At 46.5% G+C, this 20790-nt stretch overlaps 1 protein-coding gene across 2 annotated transcripts in view; it reads left to right on the top strand.

The window, feature by feature from the left end:
• The window catches only part of LOC106807104 (U8-agatoxin-Ao1a-like), a 47348-nt gene extending 33003 nt beyond the window's left edge, over positions 1–14345 (top strand). For both annotated transcript variants that reach the window (XM_014809361.1, XM_014809360.1), the window contains exons 3-4: positions 2354–2420; positions 13188–14345. In XM_014809361.1, coding sequence (XP_014664847.1) covers positions 2354–2420; positions 13188–13320 — 200 coding nt within the window. In that variant the 3' untranslated portion in view covers positions 13321–14345. The remainder of the gene's footprint in view (positions 1–2353; positions 2421–13187) is intronic.
• Positions 14346–20790: the final 6445 nt, after the last annotated feature.

Genomic DNA, 20790 nt, shown 5'->3' with positions numbered 1-20790 from the left:
TGTACTCTCTTTCTCTCTCTCTCTCTCTCTCTCTCTCTCTCTCTCTCTCTCTCTCTCTCTCTCTCTCTCTCTCTCTCTTTCTCTCTCTCTCTCGCTCGCCCGAGCGCCCTCTCTCAATCTCCCACTCGCCCTCTTTCTCTTCCTCTCTCGCCCTCGCTTCAATTTCTTCCTCTCCCTATCCACTTTTTCCTTGTCTGTCTTGTTCTCCGTGTCTCGTAATATATATATATATATATATATATGGTTTTTATTATATATTTCCTCTATCTCTTACTCTGAATCTTTTTTCTCCTTATCCCTCTCTCTCCCCCTCCACCTCGGTTACATTCCGCGCTCTCTCTCTCTCTCACCCTCTACATCATTGTTACTCCCCCTTCGTTCCCCCCTCTCCAATTTTCCCCACTCTTCCCCCCCTCTCTCTCTCTTTACCTCTCTGTCTCTCTCTCGCTCTCTTTACCTCCCTGTTTCTCTCTTCCCCCTCTCTCTCTTTTTACCTCTCTCTCTCTCTCTCTCGCTCTCTTTACCTCCCTGTTTCTCTCTCTCTTCCGCTCTCGCTACCTCCCTGTCTCTCTCTATCTCGCTATCTCTTTCGCGCTCCGCGTCATCTTTATGCAGCGCGTCATGTGCTTTCGTTTACGCACTTAATTCACGGGTCCGGTCCCGGGGTGGGTAGATAATTATCTCAATTCGGTAAAGCTGAAGCATCTCTCGTAACCTAAGAATGCGTACTGAGCCACTTCAACGCTAAGGGTTAGGTAGAAAGAGAGGGAGGCTGGATGAATATAGAGAAAGAGAGCAGAGTGAGAGAGAGCACGCGCGAGGGATGGAAAAAGAGAGAGAGAAAGAGAAACAGTGAGAGGAAGAGAACAAAGTTAGAGTAAAAGAAAGAGAGCAAAAGCGAAAGCGTGAAAGAGAGAGAGAGAGAGAGAGAGAGAGAGAGAGAGAGAGAGCGTAAGAGCGTGTGTGAGAGTATCGACGTGGAAACGAGACTGACGCCTGCTCATCCGACGATGCTCCCGCTGCGTGCGTCGTTATACGCGCCGCTCCTGTCGGTCGAGAGAGGCGCCCGGCGCGCGCTTAGATTTTTACGTCGTGGGCGTCGCGTCCGTGGGCGTGTGATGTGCTGCGCTGTCACCTTAAGCCCCCCGCGCGCGCCGAATGCGCACGCAAACCAGCCCACATGCACGGTACACATTCGGCGCGCGCCTTAGGCGCTGAGCCAGAAAAATCAAACACGGTAGATATTTTGTTCGCGCGTTCTAACGACGCACGCCAGCCCGCACACTGTGCGCATTCGGCGCAGCGCATGTCCGTGGCTTCGCGTGTCGTCGCGTGGCGTGGGCGTCGCGCCCGTGGGCGTGTGACGCGCTGCGCTGTAACCTTATCGCGACGAGTCGGCGCACCGCCGCCGCTGCTGCTGCTCGCTTCGCTGCCCTCTGCCTCCCCCACCGCCACGCGGTTAGCCATTAAGCTCGACTTCGCTGTCTTTGACGCCCACCAGTGCTACAGGCTTCCGCGCCGGCACGCGATCAAAGGAAACGTGCAGTAATAAGCCAGCTATTCAGGCTAATGACGGATTCGGGTAACGGGCGTTAACCGGCGGCGCATGCAAAGCGACCAAAGGGTTTCTCTGTGTAAATGTAAGGTGACAGTTGCGCGAAAGCGGGAAGCGTCGGCTATTACTGATTTGCGAAATATTTTTAGGCGAGCAAAAAACGTACGATGGCTCATGAATGTACTCGCTGCTGAATTGACGATAAGGATTTGTCGTCCTGTCTCACACACGCTAAATAACACACGTTAACATGGTCATTTACTGGGATACACGTTAACCGGATTTCTGCTGCTTTTAGCAACGTCAAAAAAAACACCGATATTTTGAGTGATACTTTTCACACTTTCCGCCTCGGCGATTCGCGCTCACACAACACGCGCGCGTAGAATTATAGCCGAAAACACTTAAAAAGGGTTTAATGTTTCTCAAAGCGGGTATTTAGTTACTCGATGACATGTGTTTGGGGAGCGGTCGGTGTTACATCGATAGATTAATTCCACTACACGAGACCTTTTCAGGTCCGTGGACATGCTCGTCTATTTAACGCCTCGTCGAGCCTTTATTAACATCAACCCGAATCGAAACACACCCGTCCCACACGCTGTGCGTAATTGTTAGTATTACAGGACGTAGTCGTCGGAGTGACATCCATCGACCACGCCCGCTGTTAATAGAATCCATAATGACCCTAATTAATGCGCGAGTGAAACCCGTCTTGGAGAGATGCGGGGTGTGGGATGAAAAGACGAGGAAGCTGAGCACTAATTAGACTTCATTCTCGCTGCGTTATTGTTGCAGATTACCTCAGCGACCTGTACGAATCGGACAACGACGCCTTGCAGAGTCTAGTGAAGAGGACGTCAAGGTATTGGTGTGGCGACCGAGCGTTGTCGATTCGCTACCTCTACAATATAATGAGTCTCGGGTAATCGCGCTCCGTGTCTTCGTCTCATCGCTTCAGTAGCACGACACGTGTGCTCCATGTGAATGACTGTCTCTGTGGGGCGGCTCTTCCTCCTAGCCTCCTTGCATGTCCGCATGTCTGTCTGTCCATCCGTCGGTCTGCTTTTCCGTCCGTCCGTCTGTCCTTCCGTCCGTCCGTCTGTCCTTCCGTACGTCCGTCTGTCCTTCCGTACGTCCGTCTGTCTGTCTATTCGTTCATCTGTCTGTCTGTTCGTCTGTTCGTCCGCCCGTCTGTCCGTCCGTCTGTCTATTTGCTTTTCTGTCTTTCATTCTCATTTCTCTTTCTATACAGGATAACAATGCATAATTCGTGATGCATTTGTAGTGTAGGAGATGTATAATTTTACACACACACGCGTAGGTAATCGACCGTCCTCTACGCATTCTAACAAATGATAATGTCATAATTTGATGAATAGACATATCATCGCACTAGTAGAGAAACCTAATCTCAAACATTGGCGCATCGAGGGATGGGCCATTGAGAGGAACAAAACCATCAGCGAGAAGAGAGACGATATGCACCCCCCCCCACACACACACACACATCCGGGTCCGGCTATGTATCTCAATGATTCGAACGGCGGTTTCTGGCCTCTAGCGAGCATAACATTTAGGAAACCAAAAGTAAAATGGATGTTTAGAATTCGCAATGTAAACGACCGCCTCGGAGGATTTTCGCTCGTCTTTCGGTATCGATTCTTTGACCGTATGTGTATGTGTGTGTGGGGCGGGGCATGACCCCCGCCTCACCCCAGGAGCCGGCAGTAACCTCAATGTCAGTACTTCTAATATTTTCAGCTTTCGCTAAGATTATATCAGAAAATTACATCGCTGCCAAGACACAGCCGAATTGCACATTTCCGATAGTCGTAAGGAATGACTTGTAAATACGCCTGGAATAGACGCGCTCCGATGGCTTCGTTAATATCCATCGAGTAATATAGTATTCCTTTCATATCCACGACCATTGATTGTTTGCGTAGGCGGTAGGCCTACTTCATGCGCGCCTGCTGCGAGCGCTTTTAATGCGCGTTTTCCATATCATCAAGATCATGTACGCGTGTACTGAAGCACGCATGCGCGCGCACACGTTCTTTTTATTCAAGCGTGTACGAGTGCATGCTCGCGCATGCATGATGCATGGGTGCGTGTGCTTGAACGCTAGCGTGTGTTGTTCAGATGCTAGCCTGTGCGTGCACACGCGCGAGAATGCGGCCATCACATCTCTCCACCGATCTATTCAGAATGCATTCGCCGCAAAACGAAAAGATGCTATAGTGACAACCTGACCTGTATATGCTTTAGTGATGCAGTTTACGCGCATGTGGATGTAAACTCAAGTTGCGAAACTTACAGCATATTATGATAACTACGCACAATGCTAGAACCGATGGCTTCTCTCGCACCTAGTCATTACCGCCTTCTAAAATGGATACGCGTACACGCTCTTGTCATACGGCAACGTTATGCGGGTGTATAACCGGGTAGCAATCAATTTAGTTGCAGGAGGGAAACGTGTGCAGGATTATTTAACCCGTGTACCCTATGCGCCAATAGCCTTTAATTCGATTGCGTAAAGACAGAACCAAGAGACAGCCACCCAAATGCAATTAATAAACTAGTATATACCTAACGGATAGCACTTAACTTGGTTGCATTAACACGATAGAAAAGTACGCGTAGCATTTAACCCGTGAGGCTTACGCAGGTATATTCCCGGATAGTATTTAACTCGGTGGCGTAAAATTATAGTGAAGAGACAGACACCCAAATGAAATTATTCCAGCTGCAATTGTTCGCTTCTCGGGTGAGGAATTATTTGCGCACAATGCGCCCCGTAGTGTGAACCATGGCATTTGTTCGCCGAGGGCTCAGCTGAAATCATCTGCATCACGACACGGCAATCACGAGCGACACGAGCCGAGTAAACACTCAGCCAGCGTGCATGCCGTGTAGTGAGTGTATGCGTTTATGCCCGTGCGCGCGTGTGTGAGGGGGTGCGCGTATAGTGCTAAATCTTTTCCCCGATGCGGCGCCGTGTGCGACGGCCAGCACACATAAGCTGTCAATTTTAGCGCGAAGTCAACTCACGATACGCGATTGCGGCGGGAATTTTTTCTATAATTATACCATAGCAAACCTAACCGAGCTCGCCCCGCGGCTCTGTACGCTATCAAAACACGTATCAGTCGCGGCGACAAATCGAAAAGCCAACGTTTACGTTAGCACCGCATCCTCCCCCCCCCCACCTCCTCCCGCCGAATATTGACCCCGCAGAGAGCAAAGGTGGCGGAACAAGAGCGCTAACTCTATCGCGCGACTCTTCGTACAGATGCGAAGTCGCGTGGCGAAATCTTCAGACGTCGCTTCAATTTCTCACCTTCATCGGGTATGTCGTATGTTCATTAGTATATCTAGGAATATATATATATATATATATATATATATATATATATATATATATATATATATATATATATATATATATATCCCACACACATCGCTCCCCATGCCGATAGCTCCTCATGTTGTCGCGTTCTTGTGTTCAGGATAGAATGATAATTAAGTTTAGTGATGAACAAAGATGATTAGATGTCGATAGCTAATATGAGTTTATATGCTAGTAATATTAATATAATAATAATAATAATAATAATCATCATCATCATCATCATCATCATCATCATATAGCGTCTAGATTGTCAGTTTTTCGGAAACGTTGTCTTTTTGTAGCCTAATACGTTATTCAAGTGGGTTCTAAATAATAAAAGCCAGTCTGCAACGAGCGCGTAGGTTTTAGCAGCACCGGACCAATCATCAAGCGAACATTTAACACGTGACCACCGGCGGAAACCTTTAGCTGCTGCTAACAGTGAGGTCAAAGGTCAATTTTCCCGATCGCGGAAAGGTGAGAAATGAAACTGAAAAACATGCGAAGCCATTAGAACAAATCTGATTGTGTGCAACAACAGCTACAGGTGCATCGCGTGCGTCACACACGCACGCTATCCTAACACGGCTACGTGACGCATGCGGCGAACGGAGTTAGAAGAGACACGCTGACACGCTGATATTGCGTTTACTCGTGTAGCTAAGAAGCGGCATTGCGCGCGGGCTATAGCGCTGAAAACTGCTGAGCGCCTAACGGATTACACGCCTTCAGATCTACACACGAGTCAGGTTACTAATGCATTTCCCGCGCAGCGGATACACATCTGACCCGCCAAACAATGACTCCGACCCACCTTCTTTTCAATAGATAAACAATTCGAGGCAATAATGCAGCCAGCACGCGATGATGGACGAGTGGAAGGTGTGCGGATGCCTTCCTCTGTTATTCTTGTGTCGCGTGTACAATTGTACATACAGATTTTTTTACCGTCACCGCGGGACCTCCCCCCCCCCACGTCACTCCGCCTATGGCCGCTCTTTATCCTGTTTTATCCTGTTTTATCCTGTTGCCTTATGAGTGTATTATTATGTTTTCTTATGAGATGACTGCATGTGCGATATTAAATTTTATCCTGCGCTATTATGATTGCACGGACAGCCTGGTCGAGAATATATATAATATATACATATTTATTTATTTATTTATCCGAATGGCTAGGCACGTCTGGTTACCATTACAGTGACTGCTAACGTATATATTTGATGAGTGTTCATTCCGTTACCACAATATTTATATTCCTGTCCATTATATAGCTGTCATGTCGAATATCAAAACAACCTGCATTGCAGAGGCTATAACATACATCAATCAAATATAGTTGAAATTCTGGAATATGCCACATTATAACTGCGAAAAACCCTCGCAACCGTAAATTAACAAGTGTTTTTTTTTTAGTAATTGCAATGTCGCACGCATCTGTGAACTGAATATCTGTGGTTCTGCTGTAAGGCACAGCGTGTCATTTGTTAACTCGGGCGTTCTCTATTAGATTTTCGTAAAAGATGGTTTTTCGGGGCGTGCGAACACCGGAGGCGACAGTATGTTCTCACGCCGAAGATGCCAGAGATTAAAGATACAGCTTCAAAAATCTAATCAAACTTATTTCGTTTGAAAGATTTTACGTCAGATCATTACCCCATTCCCCCCCCCGCCCGCACACTATATTCTTGGTACCCGGCGCCGATTGACCGATTTGTCTGCGTTGCGTGGTCACCAATACTATTACGGTTGCATATACTCGCACAAGATAGCGCCTGTACGAATAACATTTCGGAAAATTTTAAAATTAATTTCTCATCACCCGGTTAGCGATTCATATAAGATTCGCGGCGGTAGTGTAAGCCCTGCATTATAACCTATATAATTACTACGCGTAAACTGGAAAATGACATTTACCACACGAAAATTGCGAATGCAGTATTTACGTATTTGTGTTTCGATCTTTTTTCTCATTCTAAAATTGATCCTTGTGCCATGATGAGCATGATACCAATATAAGAGGTAATCTATAAAAAGCATGCGCAGGACAACATGGAATAGTAGGATTTTCTCATGGGCTGTGTCGTTTATAAGTATTGCGCTACGCATAAAAGATTAGTTATCGCGCCATCTTTCCATATAAAACGCTCGGTGTTGTTCTTGGAGTTATTTCAAGTAGACGAATCGAATCTGGTTGGATGGCCTGCGTTTACTGTGCCCTCTAGTGGCAACATTCGTAATGCACTGCAAACATCTAGTGCCAACGAATGCCCTTTAAACACGAGAAAACGTTCGCCGGCAATTGATTAGCGTTTGCTTTGTTATTTCTCAAGGGTCGCCATCCATTGTCGTTGCCTCGTTGTGTCGTCGCTTCAGCCGGCACCGAGGCGACGACAGCACACTGGCTCGCATTTAATGCCATTTGATTGCGCAGCGCGGCAATTTGACATCGACGCGTCGAAAGCTGTCGGTCGACGTCGGGTTTTTACACGGCGAGACGCTGAGAATTGTCGAGCGATGCCATCCGCTCAGCGATCAGCATCGGGCTGCGAACGCAGAACGCGCTCGCGGGAGCAGCTGCAGCAACAATAACAGCAGCAACAGCAACAGCAACAGCAGCACTACCACCAGCAGCAGCAGCAGCAGCAGCAGCAGCAGCAGCAGCAGCAGCAGTAGTAGTAGTAGTAGTAGTAGTAGTAGTCGTAGTAGTAGTAGTAGTAGTAGTAGTAGTAGCAGGAGTAGTAGTAGTAGTAGTAGTAGTAGTAGTAGTAGTAGTAGTAGTAGTAGTAGTAGTAGTAGTAGCAGTAGCAGCAGCAGCAGCAGCAGCAGCGGCGACAGTAGCATCAGCAACAGCAGTAGCAGCAGCAGCGGCAGTAAGAGCAGCAGCAGTAGCAGCAGCAGCAGTATCATCATCAGCAGCAGCATCAGCGGCAGCATCAGCAGCAGAAGCAGCAGCAGCAGCAGCAGCAGCACCGCCACCAGTAACAGCAGCAGCAGCAGCAACAGCAGCAATAGCAGTGGCAGTAGCAGTAGCAGCAGTAGTAGTAGTAGTAGTAGTAGTAGTAGTAGTAGTAGTAGTAGTAGTAGTAGTAGTAGTAGTAGTAGAAGTAGAGAGTACGACGTAAGCAGCAGCAGCAGCAGCAGCAGCAGCAGCAGCAGCAGCAGCCAGCAGCAGCAGCCAGCAGCAGCAGCCAGAGATGTATTGTATTAGTATTAGTATTAGTAGTAGAGTAGTATAGTAGTAGTAGATAGTAGTAGATATAGTAGTAGTAGTAGTAGTCAGTAGAGTAGTAGTAGTAGTAGTAGTAGCTAGTAGTAGTAGTAGTAATAACGTTAGAACAGTAATAGTTAGCAGCAGGAGTTAGAAGGTAGCCGCCAGCCAGCAGCAGCAGCAGCACCGCACCAGTTAACCAGCAGCTAGGGCCGTCCAGTTTATCACGCGCTGTTTGTAATTGGTGTGTGCGTCCCGCTCCACGTTAAATTAAACAGGTCGTAGAACAAATGGGCAGAAACACGCAGGAATTATCTATCTATAATTCATTATTAATTATCTATAAGCATTATCGAAGAAATATATATATGTGAGTGCTGAGTGTGACGTGCGTCGCGGCGGTGCGGTTGCCCGTGCGCGGCTGCGGCGCGCGTGTGTGTGTGTGGGTGTGCGTGCGGGCGTGGTCGTGCGTGCGTCGCGTGCGCCCCTGCGGTGCGTGCGTGCGGTGCGTGCGCGCTCGCGCGCGCGGCGTCATCGCCGCGCTGCACGTTGTGTGTGTGTGTGTGATCGTGTCGTGTGTGTGTGTGTGTGTGTGTGCGCGCGAGGTGTGTGTGTGTGTGTAGTTGCGTATATATGCATATATATATATATATACATATACATATATATGTACACATGTGACCTTAAAGGAGAGAAATTCCATAGCGCATACTCTATAAATAAACGATATTGGCGGTAGGTTTTATAATGATACCCTAACACAAGCGTGTACCCTATAACGTGATCATCGAAAACCTTTAGTAAATCCTGCTTGAGTCTAATGACAAAGGAATACCTGCGTCGAGCGAAGAGCGTGCGTGTCGGGTCGCGCGTGTGCTTGTGACATTAGTGTATCCGCGTGCGTATTTACCGTCTGTGCATGCGCTCAGCGTTGTAAGCCGTCCTACGTGAAGGCAATTATGGCGTCATTTAGCGACAGCGCCGCCTCATGTATATATAATATGATTGCGAGCCACTTGTCACTTCGACGGCGGATCAAAATCAGTTACGGCGCGTGCATGCGTGCGTGCGTCGGCGTGCGTGCGCATGGTGGGCGTACGCGAGCGCGTGTCTCCTCGCTCGAGTGTGTGATGCGTGCGTCCATGCGCGGGTGGGTGCGTGCGTCTGTGCATGCGCGGCTGGGCGCGTGCGTGGTGCGTACGTCCTTGGGCGTTTATGTGCAAGTGCGTGTTTCTTCGTTGGCGTGCGTGTTTCTTCGCTAGCATGCGTGTTTCTTCGATAGCGTGCGCGAGAGCGGGCTTAGTGTGAGTGTGATGTGCGAGTTGATCCGTTCGCGTACGGGCTGGTGGACTGGCGGGCGTACGTATACATGCCCGTGTCCTAGTTCGCGCGCGTGCGTAATGCACCGCTAGCGGAAAATGAACATAGACAGAGCATAAGACTTGCCATAGACATGAAATCCGTTGATGCCGCGGTAAACTGTTAAAATTATCATCTCACAACTACATCAAGAAATTGATTAATGAATACAAGTTTAGTTTCGCCTGCCTGCGTACATATTGCTGATTACTTCAGCATAGAGATTATTACGACTTTCTGCTGCTATAGGCTATAAAACAATAAATGAACAGCAAACGTGAGCCTGCTATCTTGAGATTCGCGATAATGGGATTTTCTAGCGCTCCGACAAAACAAGTGGACGTAGTTACGTGACGCAAATATTTATAGGCTGGTTCCGATCTCGAAATATATACAAAGTCAAGTCACCTAGCGTAAAAACAGAGTCAGGTCAATGGCATCTCGGGAAAGCAAAAGTCACGCGCTAGTTTTGTTGACATTTATAAATAAATCTAATTTGAAATGCAGATTAGTGCACACACTGCTGAAAAGAATGATGTGCGTGCGTTCTATGCCATGTTAACCTTATTATAAACACTTGGTGTTATGTACCGGTAAGTATCAATAAGTAAACGGTTGGTAATAACACGAGATATCCTTGCTTTAAAAGGCTTTGCTTTACTTCTAAATCTCTTTAAATATCTGAAATCAGGAATTTAATCACATTTGTAGAAGAATTCTGTTTATAGGACTACGCCTTTTGATAATCAAGACTTTAATTAATTTCATTATTTAATTTTCTTTCCTCACTCCCAAGATGAATACTGCTAAAATAAGATTTTATTTTCCATTTCATTTACTTCATTCTTGTTCTCGTTACTGTAGCAAATGAGAATCGACACATTAAATATATACATTATTATAAGGCGTATGCACTGTATTGAAGTGGAGTGGAACACACGCATAATGAGTAAAACAGTATTAAGGTAATCGTCTTGAATCTTGCAACGGAACTATTTGAATTGGAAGTTGTGTTGATGATAATGATAACGCCTTGTGTCCGAGTGCGTGTTCTGCAGACGTAGGTGTATATGTCATGTACGAGCATCGCAGTTTTGTATGATAAAGTAATAGGAGGCAAACCTCACAAAATACGTTCCTCACAAATTGCCAATGTACACAGAAATAACGACCCTCCGTCTCTCCATCTCTCCCTCTCATATTCCTGCTGTCAATCTCATCCTCCGCCGCCCTCTTTCTCTCGCCCTTCCTCGTGCGCAGTCCTTCCTCCCCTCTCTCCTTCTCTTTCCTTTTCGCTTTCCTCCATGCTCTCTCTCTCTCCCTCTCTGTTTTAGCTCTTTGTTTAAACTTTTCACTGCCGCGCAAGCGTCTCGCTCTCTTTATTTACTACACAGACACACACGCACGCACGTACGCACGCACGCACGCACGCACGCACGCACGCACACACGCACACACACACGTCATATCACGCCTACAGCATGTCATCCTACTATTTAAACCAATTTTCAAAACGCATTCGTTGGCTTACGAGCCTTGCAAGCGCCATACAGTGACATTTCAACCGTGACACCCACACACACACATACAAACGGTCGTGAAGCCCTGGCTAGCTGTAAGATGGAGGCGGCGGCGACGGGCACAGACTCTGATGGATGGCGTTTCTGTTTGCGTGCGCTGCTGGCCGAGACTAACCGCCTGGTTGTGACTGCCATGCGGCCGCCACTCAACTCTCTCACCCGCTGCCGAGTCGCACCAAAAATCAATGCGACGATTCGACGAATTCCGTACTTACAAAATCATAGATCATAGCCCGGAAGTAATAACATAAGGAACTTGTACACAGACTGCGTAGTTGAATGCCGGAAAATTCCGCCCACGCTGCGCGGCCTGCTCCTATATACCGCTGAAGTCGATACTACTGCAAGAACTGCTCTTGCGGGAGCAGGCATGTGCTGACACGCACGGATTCTTTATTAAAGCGAGAGAGTGCGCATGACCGCTAAAAAATTAAACGCAATCTCGTTCGGATCTTAAGTATAAATTGGACATGACAGGTCCCTAATGCGCACGCACATTAGCACACACGTATTCGCATGAAGATTAAAATAATGAGGTCCTATCAACTGTTTTACGCATGATTAATCCGCAAAGTTTACATGATAGCGAAATGAAACAAATGTTCTTAATGGTATCCAATTTTGCAGTCTTTAAACTAGACAGGCGCTTGATATTTCGGTCAAAGCGCCTAGTCAAAATGAATCAGTCTTAACATTTCAGAGTAAATTTAATTTCAGATGGAACGAAGACAAAACAAAATCAAGCGGGTGAACCTGTGTTAGACTAGGAATTGCGTCATCAACTGGTAATAACTTTTACTTTTACTTTCGCTGAACGGTTCGTCAACGGGAAATCGGAATTGTGAGGGGGCGAATTGGGCCAGAAGTCCAAACCAGATGACGATGAGTGGCGAAAACTTACCGATGTCAGGAGTGGCAACGCAGAAAACACCAGTGCTATAATAGATCCAATCATCTCCGTTAGATGGCGCGTTGAGCACTCATTTGAGCGAATATGGTATATAAAGGATTATAATGTACTATATAGTATCACGAGCGTATAAAGAAGGATACCTTCTTAATACGCTCTTGATAGTATATATAGGGGGTATAAATACGTGTGTCAACTTTTGTGTGTGACAGCATACGCGTGCGTCCGCTTACGAGTGTGTAATATAACAAGAATTGACACTCTGGTGACTAGTACCGATGCCGTTTACCGCCGACGAAAAAGAGGACGGACGCCGTTACGGAGGTTCCAGGGAGCGACCGCCGCTTCTCGATGCACGCTTCTTCAGTATCATATAAACAGGCGAAGATGCGAATATGAGACGTATAGCAGTAGAGTAGAGTAGAGTAGAGTAGAGTAGAGTAGAGTAGAGTAGAGTAGAGTAGAGTAGAGTAGAGTAGAGTAGAGTAGAGTAGAGTAGAGTAAAGTAGAGCAGATTAGAGTATAGTAGGGTATAATGCGGTCCATTACCTCCCTCCGAAGCCTTGGCTCGACCAAAGGTTTTGAATTTCGTCGTCTACGTCTGCGAATTTTCGTTCGCTCGTTGATGAACTGCTCGCTCATCACGTATATCACGTATATCACGTATGTCAACATCTATGTTCTTACGTGAAACCGCGGCGCGTGCGCCTAATCCTGTACGACACATTCGTGTAAGCGGCCGTGTTGTCAGTGCGGGCATTATCTACTGGTTTCTCGCATCATTTGACATTTGGTTTGTAAACCGCCCGCGCGCTCGACCATAATGACATTTCCGTTATAAATAAGTGTGATTACGACCATAGAAAGTTGAATGTGTAATAATAATCATATGACAGATAATATCATCGGACGAGCAGTTGGAACCGACAAATCAAGATCCGCATGCATGTATAATATATGCTCATTAGTATAATGCAAGGGTATCCGTATCAGTCACGCGACCGCTAAAAATGCGTGGTAATAATCCGGTGTGAATAAAAACAAATTTGCTTTCATATTCGTTCCCTTTTAATGAGCGTACGCTGTCCCTCCTTCCGTGTGCGCAATAATGGCTTTCAGCGCCATTACTCGGTTGAAATAATCGCATTCATACTACACCCGATCTCTTCTTGCAGACGGATGTGCCTCGGCCACGGGCGGCGCTGCAGCCTGAGACGCAACGACTGCTGTTCAAGATACATCTGCAAATGTAATCTGTGGGGACAGAACTGCAAATGCGAACCCAGAGGGTTTTCCTTCATCGGCTAGACCAGTAGATAACCAGACACCAGCCGTCGGGGCTGTGCTGTCTTCTGATAGACGCCGCCGGCAGCAACTCCTCTGAGCATCCTGAATCAGTCACTCTCTGTGGAACCGGATTACGCTTGTGATCTGTTCCCCACCGTACTACGCAAGCGGTGACGCTTGAGTTGTGAAAGGAGTTGAATATCGGTCTGGCTATTTCACTAGCCAGACGACGAAGGGAAACCACGCTGCGTGCGCCTCACACAGAGATATCGACGGATTTGACTCACAGGCTCCCTCTCGCGGTCGTGCAATGCGTTCTACGTGATCGGTTCGCCTTATCGGTTATATGCCTCTACAGTCATTCTCGCCCCCCTACCCCACACTTTCTCGTCAATTTCTCGCGCATGTACGAATACGACACATGGTCGTCTAATGTTTATCGAGAGGGTACAGACGCAAACACATAAAAACTCCACCCAAGTACTACCTATTTGTTCTTTTAGCTTGAGAGGCGAAGGGCGAACCGCGTGTAGCGTAGTGTAGAAAGTGCGCGCGCGCATGCACGTGAGAGGGACTGCCATTCTTATTTCTATCTGAGGCACACGATGCAATTTCATTTACCGGTGCGTAAGAAAATGTGGCGCCGGAGCGCGCATGCGCACCGCGCGCGACGTTCCTCTGATGACGTCGGCATCAATTCGCGACGATGCCGACATCCGGTTTCCGGTTTTATTTAAGGCAGCTCGTATCTTTAAAAAACAACCCCCTTGTGATCGCTCTGGCCTGTGCGATGTCTCCCCATCGGATATCATATTCCGTGTTTTCTTCCTCCTGTCCGGATTCCTTCGTTCGGTAATGATCTAGCTGATTTCTATCGCCGCGTGTCGGCTATCCATCGCTCGACCATCTCTATCAACATAATTACACATCAGAATCATAAGCAAGTGCGGTTCATCTAATCACTACGCCTACGCCCCACCCCTCTCTCTCTCTCTCTCTCTCTCGTTCCTTCCTCTTTCCCCATCTCTCTCTCGCGCTCTCTCTATTTATCGCTTTTCTCCCTCTCCCTCTGGCTTACACACACACACACACACACACACACACACACACACACACACACACACACACACACTGTCTCTCACTCTGTCTCTCTCTCTCTCTTTCTCTCTCTCTCTCTTTCTATCTGTGGGCAGACACATCACTATGCCAGCGCGTGAAATCAGTCTTAGGAAAGACGGCTATAGACTGTCTCCGATTATGATAAATACTACGTATTTATTTGATTGCTAGGTATTAATTTTGATCCTTTACGTGCATATAAATTATATCTAACCACACAGTGCGACTCGTGTATCCGTATAAGAGTAATTAAGAGTAACTGTCGTAAAATTAGGGTCGACGATATACCTATATAGATATATGAGTGCATAATATATATATATATATATATATATATACGCAAGAGCTCGTTGCTATTACCCGCATATGTGAGCGGGGCAATGTGACTATATATACACACAATAATCGCCACTGTGTTTATCACGGTGAGCAATCAGGTCACTGTTTTCCTCTCGTACCCCTTCCCCCTAAACAGGAATTTAAACAGAAAAAATTGTCATTTATATCCTGTAGCTGATCGAGTTTGACCATAACCCAAATAAAAATTGCTAGTTCTTCGTGATGCACATCTCTGTATGTAGTTTAATTCCGGTGAACATTATCCGCTAGGTGGATCTATAGACGTAATATATATGTCCGTATTTCGTTTATTTCAATCGATATTCAGATTTCATATCGATACTCGATATTTCAACTAAATCTGCGTTCGTATATAGAAATATATAGACATATATACTTGTGATAATAATGATTATAATTTTACAAAACCAAATAAATTACGAATAATGATTTGCTTATAAAACTCGCCGTGTTTGTAACTGGTATTCACAGACAAAGGTTCATCATTTTCTAAAGATGTCATGCCTCTATGAGCGAAGGCGATTGAATTTTTGAAATAAATCACGTCTTCAAATCTAATCACTAATTACTTAATTCGCGTGTCTACGGTATAACATAACTGGAACATATTAATTGATTAGACAACGTGGCATCTACCCCGACATTAATTCACATAAGCGTTTTTATCCGGCGATGCGTGGGGGAAAACTCGTCTGCGCCACGTCTGCGAGTTAGCGCATGCGCCGTAGACGTGTATGTTCGTCTGGCGGCGGCACATATATGTATAGCTTAACTAATATAATCTATGTCCGGCGTAGAGCGTCTATCGCGGCGTTGACAAGGCTCTTAAGTTACCCGCCGGCAGCCCTTCATCCTCAAGGAATCATCATCTAACAATGAAAACTAGAACAATGAGCGCCTTTCGAAAACGGACAAAGTTCGCGCGTCGACACACACACACGCACACGCACCGCGCGCGGCGGCGCAGGCGTATCACGTGACAGAGTCCGACCGGTTGTCAAGCCGCAGCGTCAACAGCAACGCAGACGAAGCGGATCCGGATTTCGGAGATCCGGCGCGCCTCCACTCCTCGTACGTCACGTTCGGCATCAAGCGGGAAGTCTATATCCGATCTGCTGGCTCAGCACCATCCGCTGATAGGTGAAAGGGTTAAGCTCGTACGTACGCCACACTAGTATGTAGTATATAGTCGCGCGCTGCGCACGAGCGAGGGTGCAGAACACTCGAAACGCGAAAATCTCGAAAAAAATTGGGCAGGAAAACTTTGCAGCTCGACTCGACTGTACAGTGGCGCCACCGCAGCGATGATTTGAGACCTCTTGCTGCGGTGGTGCTCGAGGGTCTAGCGCGGTGGCAGCCGCATACCTACTGTTTTGCCAATAACTATTGACAAGGTCTCGTCTGCGCCAGTATAATGCTGGTTAGCGGTTCACTCCGCACCTCCTGTAATCTGTAATGACGATTTATAACCACACATTAGGAGAGAAGTTGGAATGCCAAAAATCATATATGCATGAGTACCACACGATTTTTGCCAACCCGTGTACCCAACCCCCTCCCAACCTTATCATAGCCGAGTGAAACAAAATGCTTTCTAATCACATAGTTTGCACTGCTCAAAATACGTTGAAAACAGAGGTTAGGACGAATATCTGCGATGGAGAAATGGCCACGGGACAAAGGGTGCAGAAAATTGTGGCTACAATTTTCCCATACGGTAACATCCCAGTTGGCCTACTCCCATTTCGCCTACACCCATTTCGCCTACTCCCATTTCGCCTACTCCCATTTCGCCTACGTCCCATTTCGCCTACTCCCATTTCGTCTACTCTCAGAATCGGCAATATTCCCATTTCGCCTACTCCCATTTATGCTACTGTATTTTCTAGTTTTGTCAAGTTGTGTTCTCACTATTTGTACGTATGTTTTCTTCTGGTTCCTGTAGTCAATGTATGCCAATCAAAACCACATTTCATTATTTATAAATGATTATTTAGTGAACAAACCGATCGTAGACGAAATGGGAATGGGGTAGATTTTGAGCGTAGACGAATTGGGAGTAGGCGAAATGGGTGTAGGCCAACTGGGAATTTTGCTGTAGGCGAAATGGGAATTTTGCCGTAGGCGAAATGGGAGTAGGCCAACCGGGAATAAACCACTCATACTACATCCTATTCCGTCTACATCTCCTATAAATGCCTGTGTGCATACATCCCTGCATGACTACATGACTATATGATTGCATGACTGCACAACTACATGAATACATGACTGCATCAATACATGACTACATGACTGCACAACTACATGAATACATGACTGCATGACTACATGAATACATGAATACATGACTGCACAACTACATGAATATATGACTGCATGCTGTGACTGCAATACTACATGAATACATGACTGCATGAATATATGAATATATGACTGCATGACTACATAAATACATGACTACATGAATACATGACTGCATGAATATATGAATATATGACTGCATGACTACATAAATACATGACTATATAAATACATGACTACATGAATACATGACTGCATGAATATATGACTACATGAATACATGAATATATGACTGCACAACTACATGAATACATGACTACATGAATACATGACTATACATGACTACATGAATATATGACTGCACAACTACATGAATACATGACTGCATGACTACATGAATATAATTTTATGACTGCATGACTACATGAATACATCCCTGTATGACAGCGTGACGCTCATAGGGTCTTAATGTCTCCCGGGTACTGCCGGAGCGTACCCTGTAGACTATTTGATATGGTTTAGGGTAGGGTTAGGGTTAGGGTTAGGGTCAGGGTTTAGGGTTAGGGTTAAGGAGTAAGACGTAGGCGACTCCTAGACTCGGTTAGTGGAGTTAGGCGAGGTACGCGGTCCGGCAATTACGTATATACCAGGGTACTTCCGCAGTTACGCCTGGGGACTATAAACCCTTCAGCCTGACAGTGACTGCATGACTACATGAATACATGTTAATGGCGGCAGTTACTCATGATTGCAGTGTACCGATAAACGGTTCACATCGCCCAAGATACTGACACGTCAACACGTGCAGCGCGCCCTATATTTTTATTTCTTTTGAATTTCGTCATTCACCAGCGCCCGCGCGTGCATCCCACGCCAATTTAAATTCCCCTGCCTTAAAAAAAACCCGCGGTGATTTTTAGTGGCATCTTAGAGACGGTCGCGCACGCCTGCCGATTGGGAGGGACGCAGCGGAGCACAGCGGTTCTCCTCTCCAGCGCGTGTTTTTTTCTGCGACGAAAGACCGGAAACGATGAGCGAAGTCCAAAAACTTTATTAGCAAAAAGAGCTTGTTCAGGCTTGTTACGGATGTTTTAATTGCCATTGCGATGATACTGATCTCATCCTCTTTATAAACCAAAGAAGACCGATCAGTCGTGTTATTAGATTTGTTTTATCATTAAATTACACATCTTTATATATAATATATAATATATATATATATATATAATATATTATATATATATATTAAGTACATCTATATATACATCGTGCGATGATGGTGTATGAGAGAAGCGGTGTTTTTTTCGACTTAATAAGTTTATGACTGAGGCAGCAGCGCAGTACATTTCATTGGATGCCAGACGCTATGCAATAAGAAATTTGATTTTAATTGTTCTCCTCGCTCAAACTCGCCAGAAACGATCCGAGACATGTTATCAAGGGTGAATGAATCAGTCAGCAGAGGGATAGACTAGCACACCGACTTGCCCCCGCGGTTCCGCTCTAATTTAGCCTTGCCACAACGCTTCAAAATCGATCGTTTTACCTCGCGCAATTCACTCACGATGCTACGCCTAAATCACATGTACGCGTGCAAGGTGTGTGTGTGTGTGTGTGTGTGTGTGTGCGTGCGTGCGTGCGTGCGTGCGTGCGTGTGTGTGTGTGCGTGTGTGTGTGTGTGTGCGTGCGTGCGTGCGTGTGGTGTGTGTGTGTGTGCGTGTGTCTGTGTGTGTGCGTGTGTGTGGGCGTGTGTCTGTGTGTGTGTATGTATGTGTGTGTGCGTGTGTTTGTGTATGGAGAGTGATTATGTAATGATTTATTCTCGCTCGGCTAGAGCGAGTTAACGAGGTAAATCAAGTTTTATTCAGCGCCCAGATGACCCGTGGGCGGCGCTCGCCAGCGAAATTCTCGCACCTCGGCTCGCGATCGGCTAAATAGTCGAACAACAAAAACATCTCGAGATTGTTCGGCGAAATTAACTCGCGTGTAATCACAGTGCGCGCCGTGTACAGACGCGGCTACGCGTAAATTTAGACGCGCGTGCGTGCGTCTGTACGTGCGTGCGTTCATGTGTCCGTGCGTGCGTTTATGTGCGTGTGTGTGCGTGCGTGTGTATACACGTGAAGAACCTATCTATACCCACGCGACCATTTCAGAATATTGTTGCCCGCGTGCTTTAAAACAAGGATTTCAAATAGTCTTGCTGACCGTTCTTTCAACCGCAACAGTACTGCTGGTATTGCAACTGCTGGTACGCAACTGGTATTGCTTGCGTGACAATAAAATGTTTTATAACACTCGTACATCGTTATTTTCACAAATATATACAACGATTGAAATCTATTTGTTCATATCGTGTTGACGCGGTTACTTGATGATGCCATTTGTTTCTCGAGAGACCCTGTTCCTGTACATTGACATGGTAAATTAAGCAATAGCAATGTTGTACAAGTCTAGAACCACTACGTCTCTCAATGAGATGCATATTTGTATGGTTGCTGCCGATTTGCTATACGACAGAATGTGGCTGCATTATTTTCTATTTTATATACTATGCATAACATCATAAACTCATGGTAATTTTTATACTGGCGTATCGGTGACATGTTTGCTATTATATGAAACTATATTTCGCTATCTTTTTTCGATTGTGCACTATTTCTGAAAATTCCTTTAAATATAATGAAGACTGCCAATGATACCCATATCGCACGGTGCCACAGCCACGCAACGTGACAGCGATAGCGTTTATATCCCAAAATCGCGAATAAATGTGTGTCCTTCGTGACGACCCGGCATTATACTAAATGGCAAGCGGAATTCAATCGGGACGCTTTTTCCCGCGTGGGCACGCGGCTTCGTCGGCGCCCTCTCCAAATCCAGCGCGCTGCAACGTTTAAAACGGAAAATATTATGACAATCCTGTCGTCGCCGATAAATGCGTCGACAAATCATATCCACTTTTTATGTTTACAAAACAAGCGCTTTCTGCTCCACAGTGACGCTTCGGCCGACATTCACAAACACGAAAGCGATGAATGTATATATCCTCGCGCGTGCGTATGTGAGTGTGTGTGTGTGTGTGTGTGTGTGTGTGTGTGTGTGTGTGTGTGTGTGTGTGTGTGTGTGTGTGTGTGTGTGTGTGTGTGTGTGTGTGTGTGTGTGTGTGTGTGTGTGTGTGTGTGTGTGTGTGTGTGTGTGTGTGTGTGTGTGTAGCGAAACACTCCGTCTGTTTATTTATCGTGCGGCGGCACACGCTCTGCCACCGATCCTCGCCCGAGATGAAGTCGTCATCATCATCATCATCACCGTCGTCATCGTCATCACGGACATTATTGTCATCGTCATCGTCGCGTCGTTTGTTGTGTCAGTCGTCGTCGGGTGGCGCTAACCCAAACACGCACGTCGCTCGCGCGGTGGTTCGTGTGACGGATGGCACAGCAGACGCGCGGCGGCACGATGCTCTGTAAGATCTAGAGTTCCCAAACACGGTCGAGAACGAGCGAAGACATGTCCACTGCGGAGTCAGGGGAGGTGGGGGGCATTAGAGGAGGCATCAGCGGGGAGGTAGCAGGGAGTCGTAGGAGGGGATGTATCAGGCAGTATCATGTAAAGGTATCAGGGCGGTATCAATAAGAAGGGGTTATCAGGGGAGTTATCAGGATGGCATCAGTGAGGAGGGGTTGTCAGGGGAGTTATCAGGATGGC

Source organism: Priapulus caudatus, unplaced genomic scaffold (genome assembly GCF_000485595.1).
Source record: "Priapulus caudatus unplaced genomic scaffold, Priapulus_caudatus-5.0.1 Scaffold196, whole genome shotgun sequence".
Taxonomy (NCBI): domain Eukaryota; kingdom Metazoa; phylum Priapulida; class Priapulimorpha; order Priapulimorphida; family Priapulidae; genus Priapulus; species Priapulus caudatus.
This window is presented reverse-complemented; position numbering and strand designations above follow the sequence as displayed.